Source organism: Sorex fumeus, unplaced genomic scaffold (genome assembly GCF_029834395.1).
Source record: "Sorex fumeus unplaced genomic scaffold, SorFum_2.1 ptg000051l, whole genome shotgun sequence".
Classification (NCBI taxonomy): Eukaryota; Metazoa; Chordata; class Mammalia; order Eulipotyphla; family Soricidae; genus Sorex; species Sorex fumeus.
In genome coordinates this window covers 38,691,164-38,713,800 of record NW_026606108.1, presented here as the reverse complement: position 1 = coordinate 38,713,800, position 22,637 = coordinate 38,691,164, and the positions used below count along the sequence as shown (strand labels likewise).

At 48.9% G+C, this 22,637-nt stretch overlaps 1 protein-coding gene across 1 annotated transcript; it reads left to right on the top strand.

Moving 5' to 3' along the window:
- The first annotated feature begins 5,897 nt into the window (after positions 1-5,897).
- ECSCR (endothelial cell surface expressed chemotaxis and apoptosis regulator) lies at positions 5,898-18,976 on the top strand. Its single transcript, XM_056124583.1, has 10 exons — positions 5,898-6,029; positions 12,918-12,962; positions 13,558-13,608; positions 13,758-13,817; positions 14,203-14,340; positions 17,105-17,218; positions 17,703-17,801; positions 17,987-18,023; positions 18,381-18,477; positions 18,644-18,976. The coding sequence occupies exons 1-10, from the start codon at positions 5,969-5,971 to the stop codon at positions 18,650-18,652; spliced, it is 711 nt and encodes a 236-aa protein (XP_055980558.1). The 5' UTR covers positions 5,898-5,968; the 3' UTR covers positions 18,653-18,976.
- Positions 18,977-22,637: the final 3,661 nt, after the last annotated feature.

Genomic DNA, 22,637 nt, shown 5'->3' with positions numbered 1-22,637 from the left:
GAGAGGTATCTCACACAGCAACACTAGCACATGCCGCAGGAGTGTAGCAGCGCCCCACTGCTGACCTGGGTGTGAACTGCCTCTGGATTGCTAGCTGCCACACAAATGCTAAAGTCACATTTTGCTTTTCCTCTTTTGTCATAAAAGTGAAAATCTTCAGATTTTTTTTTCACTTCTGGGTACCGACCCAGGATCTCACTCAGGAAATACAAGGACTTTATTGCTAAGCTATATCCGGCCCAGATTTTTTGGGGGTGAGTAAATACAGGTCTGTGATAAAATTAAAGTGGCATGTTCTTGTCTTTCAAAAAGTACGGGGCAGGAGCCGGAGTAATAGTATAGCGGGTAGGGCATTTGCCTTATACACGACCAGCCTGGGTTTGATCCTTGGCATTCCATCTGTCCCCTGAGCACCGCCAGGAGTATTTTCTGAGTGCAGAGCCAGGAGTAACCCTTGAGCAGTAACCCTTGAACATTGCTGAGTATGAACCAAAAAGCAAAAAAAAAAAGTAGGGGACACCTCTATTGCCCCACAAAATCTTTGTTTTCTCCAAAACAAAGGGTAAAACAGTAACTTTAAGGTGGAGAAAGCTGATAACGTTACATTTATAGAGAAAGATAAAGCTGATAAAGTTATATCAGAATAGATAAGAATAGATAAAGAATAGATAAAGCTGTTAAAGTTATATCTATTAACTTTATACAGTTATAACTTTATAAAATTATAAAGTTAATAGATATATCTTTTAGACATATCTATTTTTTTTCTTTTTTTTGGGCGGAGTGTCACACTCTGAGATGCTCACAGGTTATCCTGGCTCTGCACTCAGGAATTACTCCTTGCAGTGCTCAGGGGATCGTGTGGGATGCCAGGGATTGAACCCGGGTCAGCCATGTGTAAAGCAAGCACCCAACCTGCTGTACTATTGCTCTGATGTCTAAAAGATATGTCTTCAACAACAGCAGATGAGTGCCAGGAGTGTGACTAACATGTAATGTTTAAATTTAAATTTTAATTTTACTTTTAATTTAATCACTTCACTTAATCACTTAACTTCCTGTTAGTCGTCGATTTGCTCGAGCGGGCGCCAGTAACGTCTCCATTTGTCCCTGTCGCGTGCTAGTGTAGCCCAATGGCATCTGTTCGCTCTGGGAACATGAAGAGCGTCAAACCGATCGTTCATGATCTTGACGAAGAAGTCTCACCATCTGGTAGGTGGGCGGCCACGCGGTCTTTTGACATCCCGTGGAATCCAGTCAGTAACAGCTCTAGTCCAGCGGTCGTCTTTAAATCTCATTACGTGACCAGGCCATCTGATTTTTGACACCTTGGCAAACGAGACAGCGTCCCTGATTCTTGATCGTCGACGAATGTCAGAACTCCGGATTCTTTCTCTCATTTGAGTGAAACGTGATATTCCAAGCATAGCTCTTTCTATTCTTCTTTGGGAGACCTGAATAGCGTTCTCATCTTGTTTGCGTAGGGCCCAGGTCTCTGAGGCATATGTTAATGCAGGAAGAACAGTGGAATCAAAGAGATGTGCCTGGAGCACATCTTAATTTAATTTATCTTAATTTAAGATAAATTTTTTTTTTGCTTTTTGGGTCACACCCAGCGGATGCTCAGGGGTTACTCCTGGCTCGTGCACTCAGGAATTACTCCTGGCGGTGCTCAGGGGACCATATGGGGTGCTGGGAACCGAACCTGTGTTGGCCATGTTGGCTGCATGCAAGGCAAACTCCCTACCCGCTGTGCTATCGCTCCAGCCCCTAAGATTAAATTTTTAACTTTACAATAGGTAAGACACTTACCCCCCCCATCCCCTCCCTCCTTCCTCCCACCACACAAAAGAAAGAAAAATGAAAATAACAAGTAGGTAGCCTCCTCCAGGCTTCTACCCAGTACCAATAGGTATAGTCAAAACGTTTATATATAATAATAAATTTAGAACAAAAATAAATGAATAAAAACATACTAGGGATAAGCCATAGACATACCTCCAGACCCTGCACCAGACTATCTCATTTGGGACAACCCAGAGGGGGGCGGGTGAGGTCCCCTCCCCACCCCGCCCCAAAGGAGCCAGCCACAGCAGCCAAAAACTGCCAGAACTCAACTTCCGCCATGCTCATGGCCACTCTCCACAAGCTTGGATGAACCTCACCCATGAGTGAATCTATTCCTAGACCATGTGGCCATATTTGCAGACATGTGACATCTCATATTTTACACCACTGATATACCAAGAGTAGCACACCACATTTGGTGGGGTTTAAAACAGAAGGCAACCAATCTTAGAGGGAAATATATTTATACATATATATATAAACGTACACACACACACACACACACACACACACATATATATGCACACAAGTCTCAACCTTTAATGACATGTTACTAATCTCTTATAGAAGGGCTTAGAGTCTCCTGGATGAAATACAACAATCTTCACATATTTTTCTCTAAGTAACCTTTCACTGATTATTTTTAGCAGATTATTCATAACAAGAAATACAAAATAAATTATTTTGGTTCTGCTTTGGGAGCAGGGTTTGAGATGAAAACATTTGAAATATGGTGGTGAGAAGGTGTCGGGGCTGGAGTGATAGCACAGCGGATAGGGTGTTTGCCTTGCAGGCAGCAGACCCAGGTTTGATTCCCAGCATCCCATGTCCCCTGAGCACTGCCAGGGGTGATTCCTGAGTGCAGAGCCAAGAGTAACCCCTGAGCATCGCCGGGTGTGACCCAAAAATTAAAAAAAAAAGGTGTAATGGTGGTGGGATTGGTGTTTGAATATTAAATATAATCAAATATTGTGAACAACTTTATAAAAATAAAATTTAAAAAACTAAAAATAAATAAATAAAACATGCTAGGATAAAGGGGAAAGAAACACACTAAACTAGTCTGAAAAAAAAAGGCAGAACAAAACTTTGTGTTTATATGTTTTTCTTCAGAACTTGTGACAATCCTTAATTGCAAGAAGATTTTTTTTTGCAGATATAACTAAGTTAAGGGTCTTTGGATAAAGACAGCATTCTGGTTACCCAAATGTGTGCTAAGTCCCAAGACAAGTGTACTAAAAGACACAGTGGAGAAGGCAATGATGAGGCCACAAGCCAAGGAGTGCCCAGCAGCCACTAGGAGCTGGAAGAGTGAAGGAAGAAATTCTCTTCTAGAGCCTGCAGGGGGCGAGTAGCCATGGCAGGTCCTTAATTTTGACTTCTCTGGGAGTATGAAAGAATATATTTCTGGTGGTTATTTTATTTCCCACATCTGGCTGTTCTCAGGGTTTACTCCTGGCTCTGCATTCAGGAGTTGCTCCTGGTGCAGCTAGGGGGGCCGTATGGGGTGCCACTGTACTATGTCTCCAGCCCCAATTTCTGTTGTTTTAAGTAATAGTTTATGGCAATTATTTACCACAGCATTTCTCAGCCAGATCCCTGTGGGGTCATTGCATGAGACTAGTGGGGCAACCAGTAAGACAAGAGAGTCACAGGAAGGAAACAAGGTCAGTTTGGTTAGAAAAAGGTTGAAAAACCCTGATTTAACCATCAGAGGAAACTAATACACTAACAGACACCACCTTAATAAACAAGGGAGCATCCTCAGTAAACGGACACGTCAAAAATCACACATCAGTTAAAGGATGCAAAGAGAGACAAAGCTGTGACCTTCCTACTGAGGATGCATGACCTAAATTTAATCATAAGAAAATAAAAGACAGTTGACTTGAAGACATAGAACAGGGGTTGAATTTCTTGCCCTGCATACAGCTGACCCTGGTTTGATCCCCTGAGCACTGCTAGGGGTGATTCCTGAGCACAGAACCAGGAGTAAGTCCTGAGCACTACCAGGTATGGCCCCAAAACAAGAAGGAAAGATAGAGTGAGAGATAGAGAAAGAAAAAAATGTAGACAAATCTAATTCAACAACATTGTCAAAATAACCTCCAAAAGTGTCAAGGTCAATAAAGTAAAAAAAGAAACTGAGAAACTATTCCAGATCGGAGACTAAAGTGACATGCTAAGAATATATATTAGGAATATATAAGTATATAATTTTTATTTATTTTTACACACACATTGCAGTGCTCAGGGCTTACTCCTGGCTCTGCACTCAGGGATCACTCCTAGAGGGCTTAGGGGACCATATAGGATGCTGGGTCAAACCTAGGTCAGCCACGTTCAAGGCAAGAACCTCACTATCTCTTCGGGGCCATAAGAGTAATTTTTAAAATTTCATTTTTGGGAGGCCACACCCTGCAATGCTCAGGGCTTACCCCTGGCTCTGTGTTTAGGGATCACTCTGGTGGTGCTCAGGAAACCAAATATCAGGATTTGAACTGGGGTCAGCTGTGTGGAAGGCAAACACCTTAACCCCTGTACTCTGTCTAGGCCCAGGATTAATTTTACATGAACCCTTTTGCTGTAAAGAACATTACGGAGTCAACTGTCAAAACTTAAATAACATCTGCATATTAAAAAGCCTTTAATGTCAGTTTCAGCTTCCTCGTTTGGATGACTATGTGATGATTATGTAAGAGACTATCCTTGTTTTTAGGACATACAATAAAATAATTGGGGATAATGGGAATTTTTGTTTCTTGTTTTATTTCTGGGTCAACCTGGCGGTGCTCAGGGCTTACTCCTAACTCTAAGCTTAGTGCTCACTTGTAGAGCGGAGCGGGGTACCATCTAGGGTGCCGGGGATCAAACCCAAGTTGACTGCATGCAAGGCAAACACCATATCTGCTTTACTATTGCCCTGGCCCCCGAATGAAGTGTTTTGCTGGCTTTTTCTCTGATAGATGGGGGAAGGTATACCTCCAAGTAACATTCAGAGGGCTCAGGGGTCTCGCTGGTCTGGTGACTCTGGGTCCTTGGGCTTGAGGGTGAGGTGCTGCTCGGGCTCTGTAGTGTTGGCATCACTGGGACCTTCCAGGGTCATACCCAGCAGAGCTGGGGGAGGGGGATAAAATGTGGTCAGGGATCAAACCAGGTTTAGCCATGTGCAAGGCCTTAAACTCTGTTCTATCTTTTTGGCCCTTTGTTGGGGTTTTTTTTTTTTTTTTTAGTGGTGGGGAGGCTCACTTTGTGGTGCTCAGGGCTTACTGCTGGCTCTGTGTTCAGGAATCACTCCTGACAGGGTTCAGGAGACCAAATATGGTGCTGAAGATTGAACCTACGTTGGTTGTGTACAAAGTGTACAAAAGTAAGTGCCCTACCCTCTGTGCTATCTCTTCTGCCTCTACCTCAAACCCCCAGCACTGCCAGGGCTTACTCCTGAGCACTGTTGGGTGTGCCCCGACCCTTCTCCTCCCCAAATAAAGTTAAGTCTTAAACTGGGAACCCTGGGACTTATGTTAGGAGGACGTTAACGTCAGAGCATACGGAACACCTGGGAGAGAAGGGCCAGAGAGGGGGGCGCTAGGAATGTGGCTCTCTGGTTTCCTGTGAATCAGAGCAATGTCTGTGAGGCCTCGCTGGGTGCTGTCCCATCCATCCTCATTGAGAGCCCAGAGGGGAGGGACTGTGAATTCTGTGCACACAGTGGGGCGGGACTGCGGGACTGCGGGGCTCAGTCATCGGAGAGGCAGAGGAGGGCTCAGTCTGTGCGGGTGGGGTGGGGAGGGCGGGTGTTGGGAGTCAAGGATGGCTGTTTAGCCAGGAACCCTCTGGGTGGTGTGTGCTGGGACCCTCTGGCCCTGGGGACAGGGGGCGCAGGGCCAGGTGGGCCAGCGGTTTTGCGCACGCAGAGCCCTGGGTGCAGTGCTTGAGCCTCACATCCTCACGGGCCTGCCGTCAGAGCAGGGCCCCTGGAGCTAGTCCCAATCTGTTTCCTTCTATTCTTTGGCAGGAAGCTCCCGGAGCGCCGCCCCCGCCCCCCGCCCCAGCACTCCCTCTCTCTTCTGCACTATGGACAGAGCCCAGCAGCTGCCTACCCGCCTCCCACCCGGCTGACATGGGCACCGTTGGGGCCACGCGGCTGTGCGGGGTGATCCTGGGCTTCCTTCTCCTCCGAGGTAAGAGGCACTGGCCACTCGCCCGCCGACGCGCTGGGTATCTGTCCCGGCCCTGGACTCAGACCCCTTGAGCTGGCCATCCGGGCTGTGCCTAGGGAAATTCCAGGATCTTTCAGTGAAGGGAACCAGTGGGATTGGGAGGTGGCCATTACCAGTCAGGGGCCAAGCCAAAGATAGTTCAAGCCTGCTGGGGGCTCTGGGGTCCCTTCAGAGACTGGGCTTGGGACATGTGTGGAGTGATGGTCTCCGGGAGAGACTGGGTGGAGGCACTCCTGCCCCGGGGTGCTGGGGTGTCCCAGCTCACACTCCAGCCTGGGTGCTGGGTAGATGGCCGATCACTCTGTCTGCTGTTTTAGTATGAAATTGTCGACCCCTTGTTCTTCGTGGGTTGGTCTGTATGGGGGCAATCCTTGGGGGTGGCCACACCCAGCAGTGATCAGGGCCTACTCCTGGCTCTGTGCTCAGAGGTCCTTCCTGGTGGGGCTCAGGAGACCATCACAGTGCCAGGGATTGAACCAGCCGTCCTTTCACCCCTGTGCTATCCGGCCTCCACTATTATTTTCTTCACTTCTCTGAGGAGCAACAGAGCACTGCCAGAAATTCCTTACATTGACTGATGTTCAGTTCAGCTCACAGAAGAAAGGACTCAGGTTAGATACAAAGAACTAAATGCTAAACAGGAGGGTCACAGCACCCTCAGCCAACGGTCTGGGGAAGTTGCCCTGCAGAAACAGCCGCCCTCAGCTGGGGCTCTTCTCAGATGATGCCCATGAAGCCGCTCCTGGGGGGCTTCTCATTAAGGAGCAGTTGCTGGGAATCATGAGAAATCCAGGAGATTCTGAGTCACAGGCCAGCAACTTCCCCTTGGGTTTCTAATTCCCACCCCCACCTCACCCACATGAGTCCCCTATGAAAGATTTGGGAACTGTGCTCAGAGCAGCAGACAGGAGTACAAGAGTGCTCGAATGGGGCGGCTGGAAGGTCTGTGGGACTAGGGGGAAGGCGAAAAGCAGGACATCTGCCTGAGGAGAACCAGTCGTCCTCAGGAGTCACACTGTTCCAAAGACTACGGGCTGAACCCACACATCTGACATTCTTTCTGGGGCTGGGATCCCGGCTATAGGCTGAAGTGGGTGGGCGGCGCTAACAGGTGAGATCCCTTTCTCAGGCTCTGCTTCTTCCAGCCCCCCACCTGCTGGCCTGTCCCAGGCAGGTGCAGGGCTGGGAGTGTCCTTGGAAACCACCCTAACCCCTTTTACCCTGACTTTCTCTACCTCCCCTGGAAAGAGTTCAGAGCACTTGCTGTCTTCCCTCATCTGGTAACTGAGGAATCCTTTCGAGGATTCTCAGGCCCGTGGCATGAGTTGATTGAGGCTACAGAAAGAAGACAAACCCCGGACCAGGAGGATGGGAGAGAATTGGAGAATTGGGCTCAAATAAAAATGTCTAGTCTTTCTTTCTTTCTTTCTTTCTTTCTTTCTTTCTTTCTTTCTTTCTTTTTGGGTCACACCTGGCGATGCACAGGGGTTACTCCTGGCTCTCCACTCAGGAATTACCCCTGGGGTGCTCAGGGGACCATACGGGATGCTGGGAATCAAACCCAGGTTGGCCACATGCAAGGCAAACGCCCTACCCGCTGTGCTATCACTCCAGCCCAAAACATCTAGTCTTTAAAGCACATACTTGTGGTCAGACAATATATTAAGTCCTTTACATATAGTTTCTTTTGGGGGTGGTGGTGGTAGGGTTTGGGGCCACGTTTGCTGGTACTCAGAGCTTACAACTGGCTCTGTGCTCAGGGATCACACCTAGCAGTGTTCAAGGGCCATTCCTGGCTCTGTACATGGGAGTGCCCCCTGGCACTGCTCAAGGGACCATATGCAGTGCTGGGGATCAAACTAGGGTCAGTCATATACTGGGCAAGCGCCTCTGTACTATTTTGCTAGCCTCTAAATGTAGTGTCCTTATTTTTTTCGGGGGGAGGGAGGGGTGGACCACACCCAGTGGTGCTCAGGGGTTACTCATGACTGCGCTCAGGAATAATTCCTGGTGGGCTCAGGAGACCATACCCAATGTACTGTCTAGTTTCTTAGCCTCATAACCAGTTACTAGAGGTATAGAAAATACACTTAATTTATTTAATAATTGCACTTAATTTAACTTAGTCTTGACATTTTTGCTTTATTTTTATGAGGCTCACACCCGATGTTAGGGATTAAGCCTGGACCACTAACTCATTAGTCATGTGTTCTACCCCTTGAGCCCCAGATCCAGCCCCCAACTGCTTTTTATTTTGTTTTTTGGTTTGGGGGGCCACATCTGATAGTGCTCAGAAGTTTAAATCTTAGTCAACTCTGTGTAAGGCAAGCGCCCTACCTGCTGTATCATGGACCTTTTATTTATTTAATTTTGGGATTTGGTACACACTTGTAATTGCTTAGGGCTGCTCTTGGCTCTGTGCTTGGAGGTCACTTCTAAAAGTTCTGGTAGGACCATGGGATGCTGGGAATCAAACCCAGGTTTCCTGCATGCAAAACATGAGCTCAGCCCTTTAAACTGTGTCTCTCCAGTCCCCCATTGCACTTTATTTGTTTAGTTTCTGTTGGGGTGCCATACCTGGCAGTGCTTAAGGACTGCTCCTGGCTTTGTGCCCAGGGAGTCATGAGTGCTTGGGATTTAACCTTGGTCTCCCATGTGACAAAGTATACACACAGTCCACTGAATTATCACCCCGAAATCCTCGATTGCATTTATTTTGGGGCCAGATTTGGTGGTGTTCAGGGATTCTTCTTGGCTCTGAGTTCAAAGATCTCTCCTTGGAAGGGCTTAGGGGACCATATGGGGTGTCAGGGACCAGACTTGGGTGTGCCATGTGCAAGGCAAGTGTATCCATTGTACTACCTATCGCTCAGGCTCCCTAGTTTTCATTTATTCCCCGATCAATGTTCAGGCATTTTTCTTAGTGGTGTTAAAAAGATCACGTGATGCCAAGGAACATTCTTGTCTTTCTGTATGTGAAGCATACGCTCTAGTTTATGTAACTATCTCTCTATACCATCCCCACACAAGAGCATTTATTTATTTAATAAGTTTTAGTTTGGGGGCCATACCTGGAGGTGCTCGGGGCTTACTTCTGGCTCTGTGCTCAGGGATCACTCCTGGTGGTGGTATTCAGGGATCAAACCTGAGTAGGCTGCATGAAAGGGAAGCACCTTACTATCTCTCTGCCCCCACAATTGCAATTCTTTTTTTTTTTATTTTTGGTTCATACTTGGCGATTGCACAGTGGATAGGGCATTTGCCTTGCACACGGCCGACCCGGGTTCGATTCCTTCGTCCCTCTCAGAGAGCCTGGCAAGCTACCAAGAGTATCCCACCCACATGGCAGAGCCTGGCAAGCTCCCCATGGTGCATTCAATTGCCAAAAACATTAACAACAAGCCTCACAAGGGAGACGTTACTGGTGCCCGCTCAAGCAAATCGATGAACAAGGGGACGACAGTACTACAGTGCTACATTGCTAATCAGCGTTTCTCAGGAATTACTCCTGGCTCTGCTCTCAAGAATCACTTGTGGCAGTACTCAGGGAACCGTACGGGATGCTGTGAATCAAACCCAGGTTGGCCGCATGCAAGGCAAGTACCTTACTTGCTGTACTATTTCTCTGGCCTCCGACAATTATATTTTAAAGAAAAGAAACAGATGCCTGGATTAGAGAGTGACAGGTTCAGGACTTGATCTTAAGCTTGAGATCTTTAACTCCAGAATCTATGATCCTGACTTCTAAATAATACAGCCTAAGGGAGTTGGGAAGAGCAGGAGGAGAGATTGGAAGCATGAAGCAGGTAGAGATGGAGAGAGGGAGACTTGGCAGATGGAAAATTCCCATCACATGGGCGGGAGTGAGAGTACAGCAGGTATGGCTTTTTGCCTTGCACCTGGCTGACCCCTGCTTTGATCCCCAGCATTCCATGTGGTCTCTCAAGCACTGCCAGGAGTAATTCCTGAGTGCAGGACCCAGGAGTAACCCTTGAGCATCACTGTATCTGCCCCCAAAACCAGAAAGAAAGAATGAAAACTCCCATCACCAAAATTTTTTCAGTTGTCTGTGTGCCCAGGACTCAGAAGCTCCCTGGCCTAGAGATGCTAAGTTCCTCCCCTAATCGTTTCCACAGGGGAGGGTGTCCGGAGTCAAACTCCTTCCAGGATGTTTGCTCGGTATATAGATGGACATAAGAGGGCAGTGAGGTGAAGTGCCTGCTAATGACCAATGCTATTTATTTATTTATGTATTTATGTTTCTGGGTAACACCTGGAGGTGCTCAGGGCTGACTCCTGGCTCTGTGCTCAGGAATCACTCGTGGCATGGTTGGAGCATCATATGGGGTTCCAGGGATAGAATCCAGATCAGCTGTGTGTGAGGCAAGTATCTTACACACTGTGCTACATCTTTAGTCCGTAAATATGGAAGTTATACTCTAGTCCCCAAAGTATGCTAGATCAGTAACTGATCACATTTTCTCCCTCCCTCCCTTTTTCCCTCCCTCCCTCCCTCCCTCCCTCCCTCCCTCCCTCCTTCCTTCCTTCCTTCCTTCCTTCCTTCCTTCCTTCCTTCCTTCCTTCCTTATTTTGGAGCCATAACCAATCAGACTAAGAGGTTACTCCCGGCTTTGCATTCAAGAATTACTAGCAGTGCTCTAGGAACCATATGGGATAGCAGAGATAGAGTTCAGATCGACCGTGTGCAAGGGAAGTGCAAGACCTGCTGTACTATCTCTCTGGCCTCCCTGATCACATTTTCTGAGGGTGTGCTTTAGATGGAAAGGATTCCTCAGGAGCTGCAGAGTTATTACTGTGGGGAAAGAGCTTGCCTTGCATGCATCTGACCTTGGTTCACTCCCCAGAACCACCTGTGGTTCTCTGAGCCTCACCAGGAGTGATCTTTGAGCACAGAGCCAGGAGTAGGCCTTGAGTATCACTGAGGTGGGTCTCCAAAATAAAACAAGATGTTTTTCAGCATCTTTCCAGCTTGTAAAATTTCTCAAGCCAGGAGCACCTGCAAGTATTAGCCCACCTCTGGATCCCATACACCCCACTAATGAGGGACTGAGACTGTCAGAGATGCCCACCTAGAAAAACCCGGCCGTGAACTGGATATGATTCAGCAGTAGGACACTTGTCTTGTATGCATGAGGCCTTAGGTTTGACTCCGCAGAACAATGGAGAAAAGGAAAAAGAAGAATCCTACCAGGTCCTGTACAAGTTTGGCTTGAAAACAATTAATTCCATACTACCCAAGTGGAGGAATGTCTGAGCTAAGGAAAATAAATGGACAGCAGGCTGCCCTGGTCTGGGCAGCACCAGGCCCCACGCCCCCTGCGCTTCCCTGATGATGAGGCCCCGGCTGCCGCTCCAACCCAGCTCGGGGACGGGAACCCAGCTGGGCGGTTCCACTTCCCTGCCTTGTTTTCCTTTCACATTGTTCACAGGTTTCAAGAATGATTTCATTCTGGAAAATGAGCAAACACAACCTGACCTTTCAGGTCTCACACAGGCAGCGGGAAATGCAGACACAGGGACACAAACATACATGCACAACGAGTGGGCGGGGGCTCTGGCTCTGCTCCCTGATGCTTCTCTGGGTTGGGCCAATAGCCACCACTTCTGAAGTAGTCTGTGCCTCTGCGAATACACCGGTTATTCTAGAGCTTCCCTCTGCCTTTATTTGGATGTGCCTTCCGGGCCAGTGAGCTCAAGTGGAAGGCAGAAACACATGCTTGCACGTGAGAGCCCAGGCTTCCATCCCCTGCACCACATGGTTTCAAGAATGTGGAGGCTTAGATGAAACCCCTGCTCCCTAATGCTCTCTGATTGCCACATTGTCCTGTGCCTTCCTGTGAGGCCCAGCCTGGATGAAAGTATTCACGGTGGGAAGCAGATGACCCAGGCCAGAGAGAAGGCTCAAGTGACTGAGTGCAGGCTTTGGACCTGGGGGGGTCCGGGATAAATCCCCAGCACTGCATGGCCCCCCGGAGTCACCTAAGTGTGGCACTGATAGTAGTCCCCATTTCTGCTGGATGTGCTCCATCCAAAACAGAAATGAAAATGCATGACCCAGCGGTCGTATAGGAAATTCATTTACCTAAGCACCTCGATTCCTGGGCGCTGGTCTAGATGTGGCAGATCACTACCCCCTTACCCTCAGATGGATCACTAATGTAGAACAACCTTCCCCTGCCCTGTAGCACTGCACTGCCTACTGCCCTCCTGTTGTTCATCGATTTGCTCGAGTGGGCCCAGTAACGTCTCCATCATGAGACTTGTTACCATGTTTGTCATATTGAATACATCACAGGTAGCTTGCCAGGCTTTGCCGTGCGGGCGAGATACTCTCGGTAGTTTGCTGGGCTCTCTGAGAGGGGCAGAGGAATCGAACCCAGGTCAACCAGGCCGGCCGCATGCAAGGCCTTACTGCTGTGCTATCGCTCTAGCCCAGTGTCAAGTATAAAACCACGTGGGGCACCCGAGAGATAGAACAGGGAATAAGGCACTTGCTTGCATGACTGAGCCCAGTTTAATCCCTGGCACCAGCTATGAATCCGCCAAGCACCCCCAGAGTGATCCCTGAGCACAGAGCCAGGAGTAAGCCCTGAGCACCACCAGCTGTGACCCCCAAACCAAAACATAACAGACAACCCTTGTGGGATTTAAAACAGAAAATGACATTGTGGAGTATGAGGTATTGGCGATGGTGCTACGGATTTGCCTTCTGCTCACTGCCAAGGATGTGCACCTTCTAGCACGGGCCTGGGAAAGCCCGAAGGCCCAGGCTCTTCTACAAGCTCTGCACCCAGCAGGAGACACCATGTGGTTTGCTCTGTCTTGCAGGCCTCAGCTCCCAGCCCACCACAGTGCAGCCATCCAGCTCTCAGGGTAAGATCAAGCTCAAGGGTAAAATCCGCATCTCAGCCTGGGATTTCATTTCGGAAGGGTGAGAGAGGGTCTGGGTCTGTACCAATCTGACTTCCATGACAGGTAGGCCAGAACTCTGAGGAAGTTAATCTTCTGGGCATTTTGTCCAGGTTGGCTCAGTCTAACTGAAAGAATAGAGAATAGAATGATTGGAGTGGAGAGCAGGGCTGAGGGAAACACACCCACTGTAAGGGGGGGGGGGGTGGAGAAGTGCTGGGGCTGAGAGTGCAGCGGGTGAGGCTTGCATGTGGCCAGCCCAGTTCTATTCCAGCACCACATCTGCTCTCCCATGCTCCACCTGGAGTGATCCCCGAGTACGGAGCCAGGAGTAAGCCCTGAGGGAATTCATTTACCTAAGAACCTAAATTCACGGGTGCTGATCTCGATGTGGCAGGTCACTGGCACCCTACCCTTGGGTGGGTCACTAGTATAAAACTGTTTTCCCCTTCCCTGTGTCGGGTATAAAACCATGTGGGTGTAGTTCCCAAGGGTGAGGGGGTGCGTGGAGTGAATGAAGAAAGACAGCAGGTCCTTAGCCTGCGTGGGTCTGTTTCAGGAAGCCTTGGCAATTCCAGTTTGACCATAGAGTCAACTTCCACCGACATAGGTGAGTATGGCTATACTCGCAGGGACAAGTCCCACGGACTGCCCATCCCTTCAGACCTGCTTGGAGCCCAAGGGGACTCTGATGGGGGAGGGAACCTGGTGTCACCTCCCTTGCCCTAGCTCCAGCACGGCCCTGTCTCTGCCTTGCAGGAGTCAGCTCTTCCTCAGGGCTTGCCAGCCCAAGGCCCCTGCCCAGCACTGCGACCCCAGGTACTCCGGTGCTCAGAGGACACCTGCCTCCAGGGACGTCCCCAGCGGAGCGGGGCAAGACACTGTTTTTGTTTTGAGGGAGGTTCTGGATGGGGGAGGGTGCATTCAGGTAGACACAGCCTCATTTGGGCAAGCACAGAGCAGGGTGGGATGTCAGGACTGGGCAGAAGCAGGAGCAGCTTGGGGGGTGCGAGCGTGGGCACATGTCAGACTGGGCCCAGGGCAGCAGCCCCAAGTGAGTATCCTCTGAAGCCGACCTCAGGAACTGAGATGCAGCTAAGACCCAGGTCAGGGGGAGATAGGAGGGTTCCTGGACAGCAGTAGGGGAAGGGGAAATGAGAGCCAGGACTGGCTGAGCCCTCCCCGCCTGTTCCTTCATCCACAGCCACCTCTGGGAGGAACCCGCAGCTGCTTACTGTATCCAGCAAAGCCGAGGTTCCCTGGTCAAGCACCGTGGACGGTCCCACCTTGTCCTTGCTGACTCTCACTCAGACCCAGCCACAGAGGCATACTCCAGGACTTGGTGAGTCTCCAGGTCTGGGGGCAAAACACTGGGTCTTGTCTGAGGGAGGTGCCTTTTTCCTCTCTTGGAGACTCACACTTTGCCCAGCCAGGAGAGGTGTCAGGGTTGGAATGCGGGTCAGCAGCGCCTTCTGTGGGAGGAAACAGGAGAGGTCTTCAGCACCAGTGGCCCCTGAGCGGGCTGCGTCTGGTTCTAGTGGCCCCGGAATACAGGCCCGAGCAGTAAACTCAGGTCCACATCTCCTGGCCGGGGGTTGCCCAGGGCAGCTTCTGTGCCTCCGAGCACTGCTGGGGGGTTCCTATTAAAAAGGAGGGAGAGGGGCTGGAGCAATAGTATAGCGGTAGGGTGTTTGACTTGCACGTGACCAACCGGCATCCCGTATGGTCCCCTGAGCATGCCAGGAGTAGTCCTTGAGTGCAGACAGGACTAACCCCTGAGCATTGCCAGGTGTGACCCCAAAAGCCAAATATATAAATATGTTATATTAAAATAAAATAAATAAAATAAAAATGAAAAGAAGGGATATTGACTCAGTCAGGCAGAGGGAGCGATGCCTTTTAAAGTGATGCCTCCTGAGGGACTCCAGAGACCCTCGGAGCTCCATGACTTGGTACAACTCAAGGCTTTGCGATCAAACCCTGGGGTGCCTATAGTCCTTGAAGTCCCACTGTCTCTGACCCTCAGTAGGAGAAATTTTCCAATGAAATGAAATTGGGGCCAGGGAGACACTGGTCAACCCAGGTTCCATCCCATCACTGCTTATGGTCTGAGCACGGATCCAGGAGTGAATCTTGAGCACAAAACAAACAAGAAATTGAATTAAAATAATGGAGGTTTCTGGAGAGAGGGGAGGGGTAAGGCAATTCTCTTGCATGTAGCTCACCTGGGTTTGATCCAGGTCAGCACGGCATATAGTTCTCCCAGCCCTGCCAGGAGAGATCCCAGAGCATAGAACCAGGAATTAAGCCCTGAGTTACACCAGTGTAGCCCAAAATTTTAAAAAAAATTGGGGGGGGGGCATGTACTTTATTTATTTTTAATTGAATCACAGTGAGATACACAGTTACAAAGCTGTTCATGATCAGGTTTCAGTCATATAATGTCCCAATACACGTCCCTTCACCAGTGTACATTTCCCACCAAAAGTGTCCCCAGTTTTCCTCCTGCACCACCGTCCCCCAGCCTCTATGGCAGATACTTCTCTCCTCTCTGTGTGTCTCTCTTTTTCCCTTTGGGTTTTATGGTTTGCAATATAGATGCTGAAATGTTATCGGGTATATCCCTTTACCTACTTTCAACACTCAGTTTCTGTCCAAAATGTTTTATTTAAAAAACAAAAACAAACAAACAAAAAAAACACCACTTGCCTCACATGTGCCCAACCCATCCCTAGTACTGTATATGATTTCCTGACCACTGCTAGAAGTGATTCCTGACCATTACCAGAAGTGGCCAAAGAGAAAGGAAGGAAGGGAGGAAAGGAGAAAGGGAAGGAAGGAGGAAGGAAGGAAAGAAGGAAGGAAGGAAGGAAGGAAGGAAGGAAGGAAGGAAGGAAGGAGGGAAGGAGGGAAGGAAGGAAGGAAATTCATGGGGCCAGAGTCTTGAAATTCTGGCACTGGCTATGGTCCCGCAAGCACCTCCAGGCATGGCCCCTGGGTATCACCAATTGTGGCTCCAAAACCAAAAAGTAAAATAAAAAAAGTAGGTACAAATAGCATAGGAATTTAGGAACAGGCTTGCTTGCAGCCAACCTGATGTGACTCCCAGTGCCACACGGTCCCTGAAGACCCCTGGGTGCAGCAAGAGCCCTAGTCCTGCCAGAACTGGGCGGCACCTGATCTCTGGCCCTGCATTGACTCACTGGCCTGGTTGGCTGAGCATCACGGGGAGGGGCTCCGACTCCTGAGCATTACATGGGAGCTCCCCCGCCCCCACACAAAAAGGAACCTGAACTGAGGCCAAACAAACACAGGGAAGAGACTCATAGGCAAACTCAAAGTGATGGTGGGGGGCACGAGGTCAGAGAGGTTGGGAAAGGGCACAAGCATCTCCTGCAATGCAGCCTGGCCCCCCACATCTGAGAGAGGAGCAGGAGGGTGTTTGCTGGTGCCATGGGCTCACGGATCCCCATGAACCGACACTGCCCAAATCTCTGCCCTTCTCTCCAACCCTTGGCTCTGGACAATCCAAGATTTGGGACCATGGCACTTTTATTTGTTTATTTATTTATTTGGCTTTTGGGGTCACACCCAACAATGCTCAGGGGTTACTCCTGGCTCTGCACTCAGAAATTACTTCTGGTGGTGCATGGGGGAGACCATCTGGGGTCCTGGTGATCAAACTCAGGTCGGCCATGGTGCAAGGCAAACGTCCTACCTGCTGTACAATTGCTCCAGCCCCAACCGTGGAACTTATAAAGAGTTTCCCTGCATCATCAGGCAGCCTGTTAGATCCACGCTCGGGAACAAAGAACTGCTGCACTTTCCTTGTGCTGCAGCCCCAGCAAAGCACAGATAGACTCTGCCTTGCCCGCTGCCACTGCCCTCCCACCCCCCACCCCAGTCCCCTAGGGCTGCCAGACAGAGCAGAATGGGGGAAGCATCCTGATCCCCATAAACATAGTTCTGACTTTCTGGGGGCTGGGATAGGAATTCAGTCACTGTCAGGGTTTCTGTGGCCCTTTTCCTGGCTGGGGAGCTAGGCAGGTTTAGCACCTCCCAAGAAGGTCGTCAGTCCTTCCCTGTGTCCATCCATTTCATTTCAGACACTTCTCAAGGGGTCACTCCCAGATCAGTCACCACCAGCCTACAGACAAGTGAAGACATGGCTGTCCTGCCCAGCCCGACCTCAGAAACGGTGCTCACTGTGGCTGCATTTGGTGAGAGTGTGAGAGGACATACCAGATTCAGGTGACATGGTCTCAGAACACAAATTCAAATTCCAGCTGTTGGTTCCAGGCTGATGAAAGTGATTCCAGGGGCTGAGGTAGTAGTCCAGTGGGTAAGGCTCTTGCTAGCACCATCAGGAGTGATTCCTCAGAGCAGAGCCAGAAAGAACCCCTGAGCATTGCTGGGTGTGGACCCCTCCCACATTGTAAAGACCCGACACTGCCCCCCCTTAATCCCCTCCATCTTTCAGCTCTTCTTGGCCCTCTGGGTTCTATTAGATTCTGGGAGAATGGACCCAGGCTGAGGTGAGGACTCTAGCCAGGAGCAACGGGCTCACTGGGCCACTCAAGAGGGGATCACTTTGTTCTGAGAGCCTGTCCATCACTCTTAGTTAGGATGAGGTTTGGCTGCGGTTGCCCCCTCCCCGACCTGTCCCCTCTTCTGCCCCCCTCACCCCTCTTGCTCCTGCTCCAGGTGTCATCAGCTTCATTGCCATTCTGGTAGTGGTGGTGATCGTCTTGGTCAGTGTGGTCAGCCTGAGGTTCAAGTGTCGCAAGAATAAGGAGTCTGAAGGTACATCTTCACCACTCTGGGATCCTCCTCACTGCCTCCCATTTTCTGGAGGACCCAGAGTTAGATTCAAACCAAGGGTGAGGGAAGAGGAGGCACATAAGCACCACTGGGTGAAGTGGGAGGGGCCACTGGGTGAGTTTCTGGGTTCAGGCTGAGACTTTCAACTCCACCTTTGGATTTTACAGATGCCCGAAAACCAGGAAGCTCAGGGCTGTCTGAAAGGTAAGACTGTCAGAGGTGTAGGGGACTAATCTCTCTCTCTCTCTCTCTCTCTCTCTTACAGACACACACACACACACACACACACACACGAAAAATCCTCACAGCTCCCACTGAGGCCAGTGCTAGGGGTGGGCAAGGTCACCTATTCAGGTGACCAGAAATGGAGTAGAATCTTCGTCCCCCTTCCATCCTTTCCATCCTCCCTTCAGGAAAAGTAGAGGAATTCCAATTCTAATATACCTTTTAAAAAGAAGACATTCCCTCTAAGTTCACTGAATATTTATCTGTGCCAAGCCCTCTCATTACCCTCCTCGCTATTTCTCTTCCTAATGGTCTGCCCTTCCCTCCTTACCCCAGTTGCTCCACAGCCAATGCAGAGAAAGACAGCATCACCCTCCTCTCCATGAAGAATATCAACATGAACAACAGTGCAGGAGGACTCTCTGCGGAGAAGGTGAAGTTCCCCGGTTGCTTCCTTCCCTGTATCTCCCTTGCTGCCCTCTGCCCCTACTTTCTTAGCCAGAAAGGAGGATCTTCCAAGGACCCAGACTCTTCCTCGTCTCTTCCCTACCTCTCCACACCAAAGAAGTTCTCTTCCTTACCCTGGATTGATTTCACAGGTTCTTTAAAAGCCACCTGGGGTGCTTTGAACACACGGCTGCTGTCCCGTGACTCTGAGAAGGAATGCAGTGGAATTGGCAAACACTGGACCACATCTAAATTATTTTGTTGTTCCTACACGCACTCCCAGTTCTGAAGGATTCTGAAGTTCCTCCCCATCCAGGAGCAAGCTATCGACATGAGAGACTCGTTCCAGTGTGGACCGTCGTTCTTGAAATACAGCCTGCTCCCCTCCCTTCTCGAAGACATGGGAAAGCAAGAGCAAAGCCAAGCAAGAGCAAGGAAAATGACAATGTGGATTTGTCCTTTCTCCTTCGCATTAAAATGAATTTCTAGAATGCTGTCTAATTTGTTAATGGTTTCTGTGCTCATGTGCATTTCCTACAAGAGTATTGTAATAGTTTTGAGATTTCTTTCTTTTTTTAGGGCCGGAGCGATAGCACAGCAGGTAGGGCGTTTGCTTTGCACGCGGCCAACCTGGGTTCAATCCCCGGCATCCCATACGGTCCACCAAGCACCGCCAGGAGTGATTCCTAAGTGCAGAGCCAGGAATGACCCCTGAGCATTGCTGGGTGTGACCCAAAAAGCAAAAAAAAAAAAAAAAAAAAAAAAAAAAAAAAAAGAAAGAAAAAAGAAAAACACGTATACTAGTTTCTGCCCCTGTGGGTTTCTCTCTCTGAGAAACCTGGGAGGTGGAGAAAACTAATTGTTAATTCTAACAGTGCTTGAGAGAACATGTGGTGTTTGGGGTTGAACCCAGGCCTTCCGCATGCAAAACATGTGCTCTAGCCCATTGAGCCATCTCTAGCACAGTTCCTTGTTTTCATAATAGGTATCTTTCCCACAACACTAGATTGGAAATGAATCTAGGCTGGAGAAAATCAATGGAGAAATCATCTGAGTATATCGTATGAAGTGTTTGACTTAATTTTATTAATTTATTTTTTGAGGCAGGGCATTCCCAGTGGTTCTCAGAAACCATGTTACTGTCACTGTCCTCCCATTGTTCATTGATTTGCTCGAGCGGGCACCAGTAACATCTCCATTGTGAGACTTGTTACAGTTTTTGGCATATCAAATACATCACGGGTAGCCTGCCAGGTTTTTGCTGTGCGGGCGGAATGCTCTGGGTAGCTTGCTGGGCTCTCTGAGAGGGGCAGAGGAATCAAACCTGGGTCGCCCGCATGCAAGGGAAATGCCCTACCCGCTATGCTATCACTCTGGCCCAAAATCATGAGGTACCAGAAATCAAACTCAGGGCTCTCACATACAAAGCGTGCATTCACATTCTTTAAGTACCTCTAGATTGCTGCATTTCAGTGCATAATCATTACAGATTTTATTCCAATTTTTTTCCAAAATAAAAGTGGGGTATAATCATTATTTGATTTTTTTTAAAACTATGGGGGCTGGGGCGGGTAGGAAGTTTGCCTTGCATGCGGCAGACCCGGGTTTGATTCCCAGCATCCCATATGGTCCCCCAAGGACCGCCAGGAGTAATTCCTGAGTGCAGAGCCAGGAGTAACCCCTGTGCATCGCTGGGTGTGACCCAAAAAGCAAAAAGGAAAAAAAAACTGTGCTGGCATTTAAAATTATGTATTACTAAACTGTCTTTGGTGCAAGATTCACATGCATTGAATACTTATGACTAGAACTTAAAACTGAATAGTCTAAGTCAACACTTTCAGCTCGAAGGCCACAGAATAGTTTTTATATTAACCCATAATCACAAAGAAAATCTTTGCCCATTAATGAATCACTGGCTGGTGAACTGTATGGTTCAGCTGGCTTGGGAGGATGATGGTCTTGTGATATCACATGACTGATCAAGGCAGCTTTACCTCGCCACCAACTCCCTTGGCACCTACAGCACTTTACTAGGTTGAGTGCCAATAGCATTAGCACCGCAGCACTGCAAACCAACCACACTAGGAAGTTTTCAGATACGTACTGACGATGTGCATGTGCTGAGAATTCTAATCTTTTTTTTTTTGGGGGGGGGTCACATCCAGCAATGCTCCAGGCTTTGCACTCAGGAATTACTCTGAGCACAGAGTACCATATGGGATGCTGGGAATTGAACCCAGGTCGGTCACGCGCAAGGCAAACACCCTATCCGCTATACTATCACTCCAGCCCTAAGTGTGCTGAGAATTTTAGGTTCATGGCTCCAAATGCATGAGAAGACAAATGCTCATCCATATGCCCCTAGTGCATACATTGCTGTTCCGTCTACCCATTAAGAGGCATGACAAATAGAATTAGATCATGCAACAATTATGCAATGAAAGATTATCAATTTTTGGTTGGGGTGGTTGGGGGGAACAGGATGTGTAGGATAACACTGTTTTTGTCCTTCCTGCCTCAGGTAGTTTCAGTTTATTGGGTTTTGCTCCCATCACAGTGTTCCCATTCCTCTGTGTTTATTTGTAACTTCTTTCTTTGTGCTCTGTTGACTTGTAAATATTGTTTTTCTCTTCTCCCTAAGTTCTTTGCATAGTTTATTCAGAGCAATGTCCTTTTTGTATGAACACAAGAAGACAGTATGCTTTTGTTATGTGACTCTCAGTGATATTTTCCTCCTGGGCATCTGTTCTCTCACCTAAGCCTCAGCTGCCCTTACTTCCTAGTGCCCCCAAAAGCAGGGTCCCGAACAGGGACTGGATGGAATCAGGGCAAGCGGTAAGCTATGTGCTACCCTGGCATCGAGATGGGCCTGGCCAAAGTGCCATAATGCTTAACTATAAGTTAAGAGCTTGGTCATGGACAAATACTGTCATGATCCAAAAAGTAGTAACTAGATTTGGACCCTGCCAGGGTTAGGAATGATTAACTGGCCTGAGCACTGTAGTCTGAGTCTGTGGCAAGATGTTCCCAGGAGAGCTGCCCTACAAGCCTCAATGTTATCTCTTACTATGTCCATACAAAAATAACTAGTATTGAGATGTTGATAGAGTTACTGGACTGTGAAAAGGAGAAAAACACCTTGGGAGGTATTTTGCCCTTGGGCAGTCAGGAAGAGCCTTTGGAATGCCTTTTAGGTGGTGTTCCCATTGAACTTGGTGGGCCCCCAGGAAGGACTTTCTTATGTCGATTTGGCTACTGGACTGGGTGCAGTGTCAGCCCAGAGTGCGGGGAGTTGGAGAGAGAGAAAGCAGGGCAGCATGATGGACCTCGGAGAGGCTAGCAAGGGGGACAGAGAGAGAAGAATGTAAAAGAATACAGGACCAAGCACATGAAGAGAGAGAGAGAGAGAGAGAGAGAGAGAGAGAGAGAGAGAGAGAGAGAGAGAGAGAGAGAGAGAGAGCCCAGGCTGCGAGATGGAGCAGTGAGATGAGTGGGAGAGACAGAAGGAGAAAGGAATGAGAGGCAGTGTGAGACCAGAACGGGAGGCTCAGAGAGACTGGGGCAGGCACGTGGCGAGAATGGAGTAAATGGCAACTGATCAATCAACCTGATCAATCAACCGGATTGGCCCTCATTTCATCCACAGTCTGCCCCATGGCCCTGGCTGCCCCCCGCTGGGTGAGCGGCCCGAGGCAACCTGAATGCAGGTAGTTGGGGCCTCCCAAAATTGCCCTCAAAGATTTTTTACAAGGATGCAACAATTATGTGGTGAAATCAAGGTATCTGTTGACTGGTAGTTTAGAACACAGGTTACTTGAGAGATAAAATAGAATAAAAATGTGAAGGAAAATAATAATATTAGACAATGTGGGGTACTGGGGCCCTTATCCCACTCAGACTCAAGGCATTTGTTCCCTCAGATGTTGACTGCTAAGGGCTGAGAGGTGGTTAATGGGGATGGGAAGAGGATGAAGACCTGGACCTTCTACGTCCATTTTTACTTCCTAACCGTACTTCCCTTACTCCTCACAGTTACTGCTTCCAGGAGCCCTCAGCAAGAATATTCTGCATGCAAATCTTGGAGCCTGTTTTCTGGAGCACCCAAACCATAACAACAATTAGTATTCTCAAAGTAATTCAGACTGC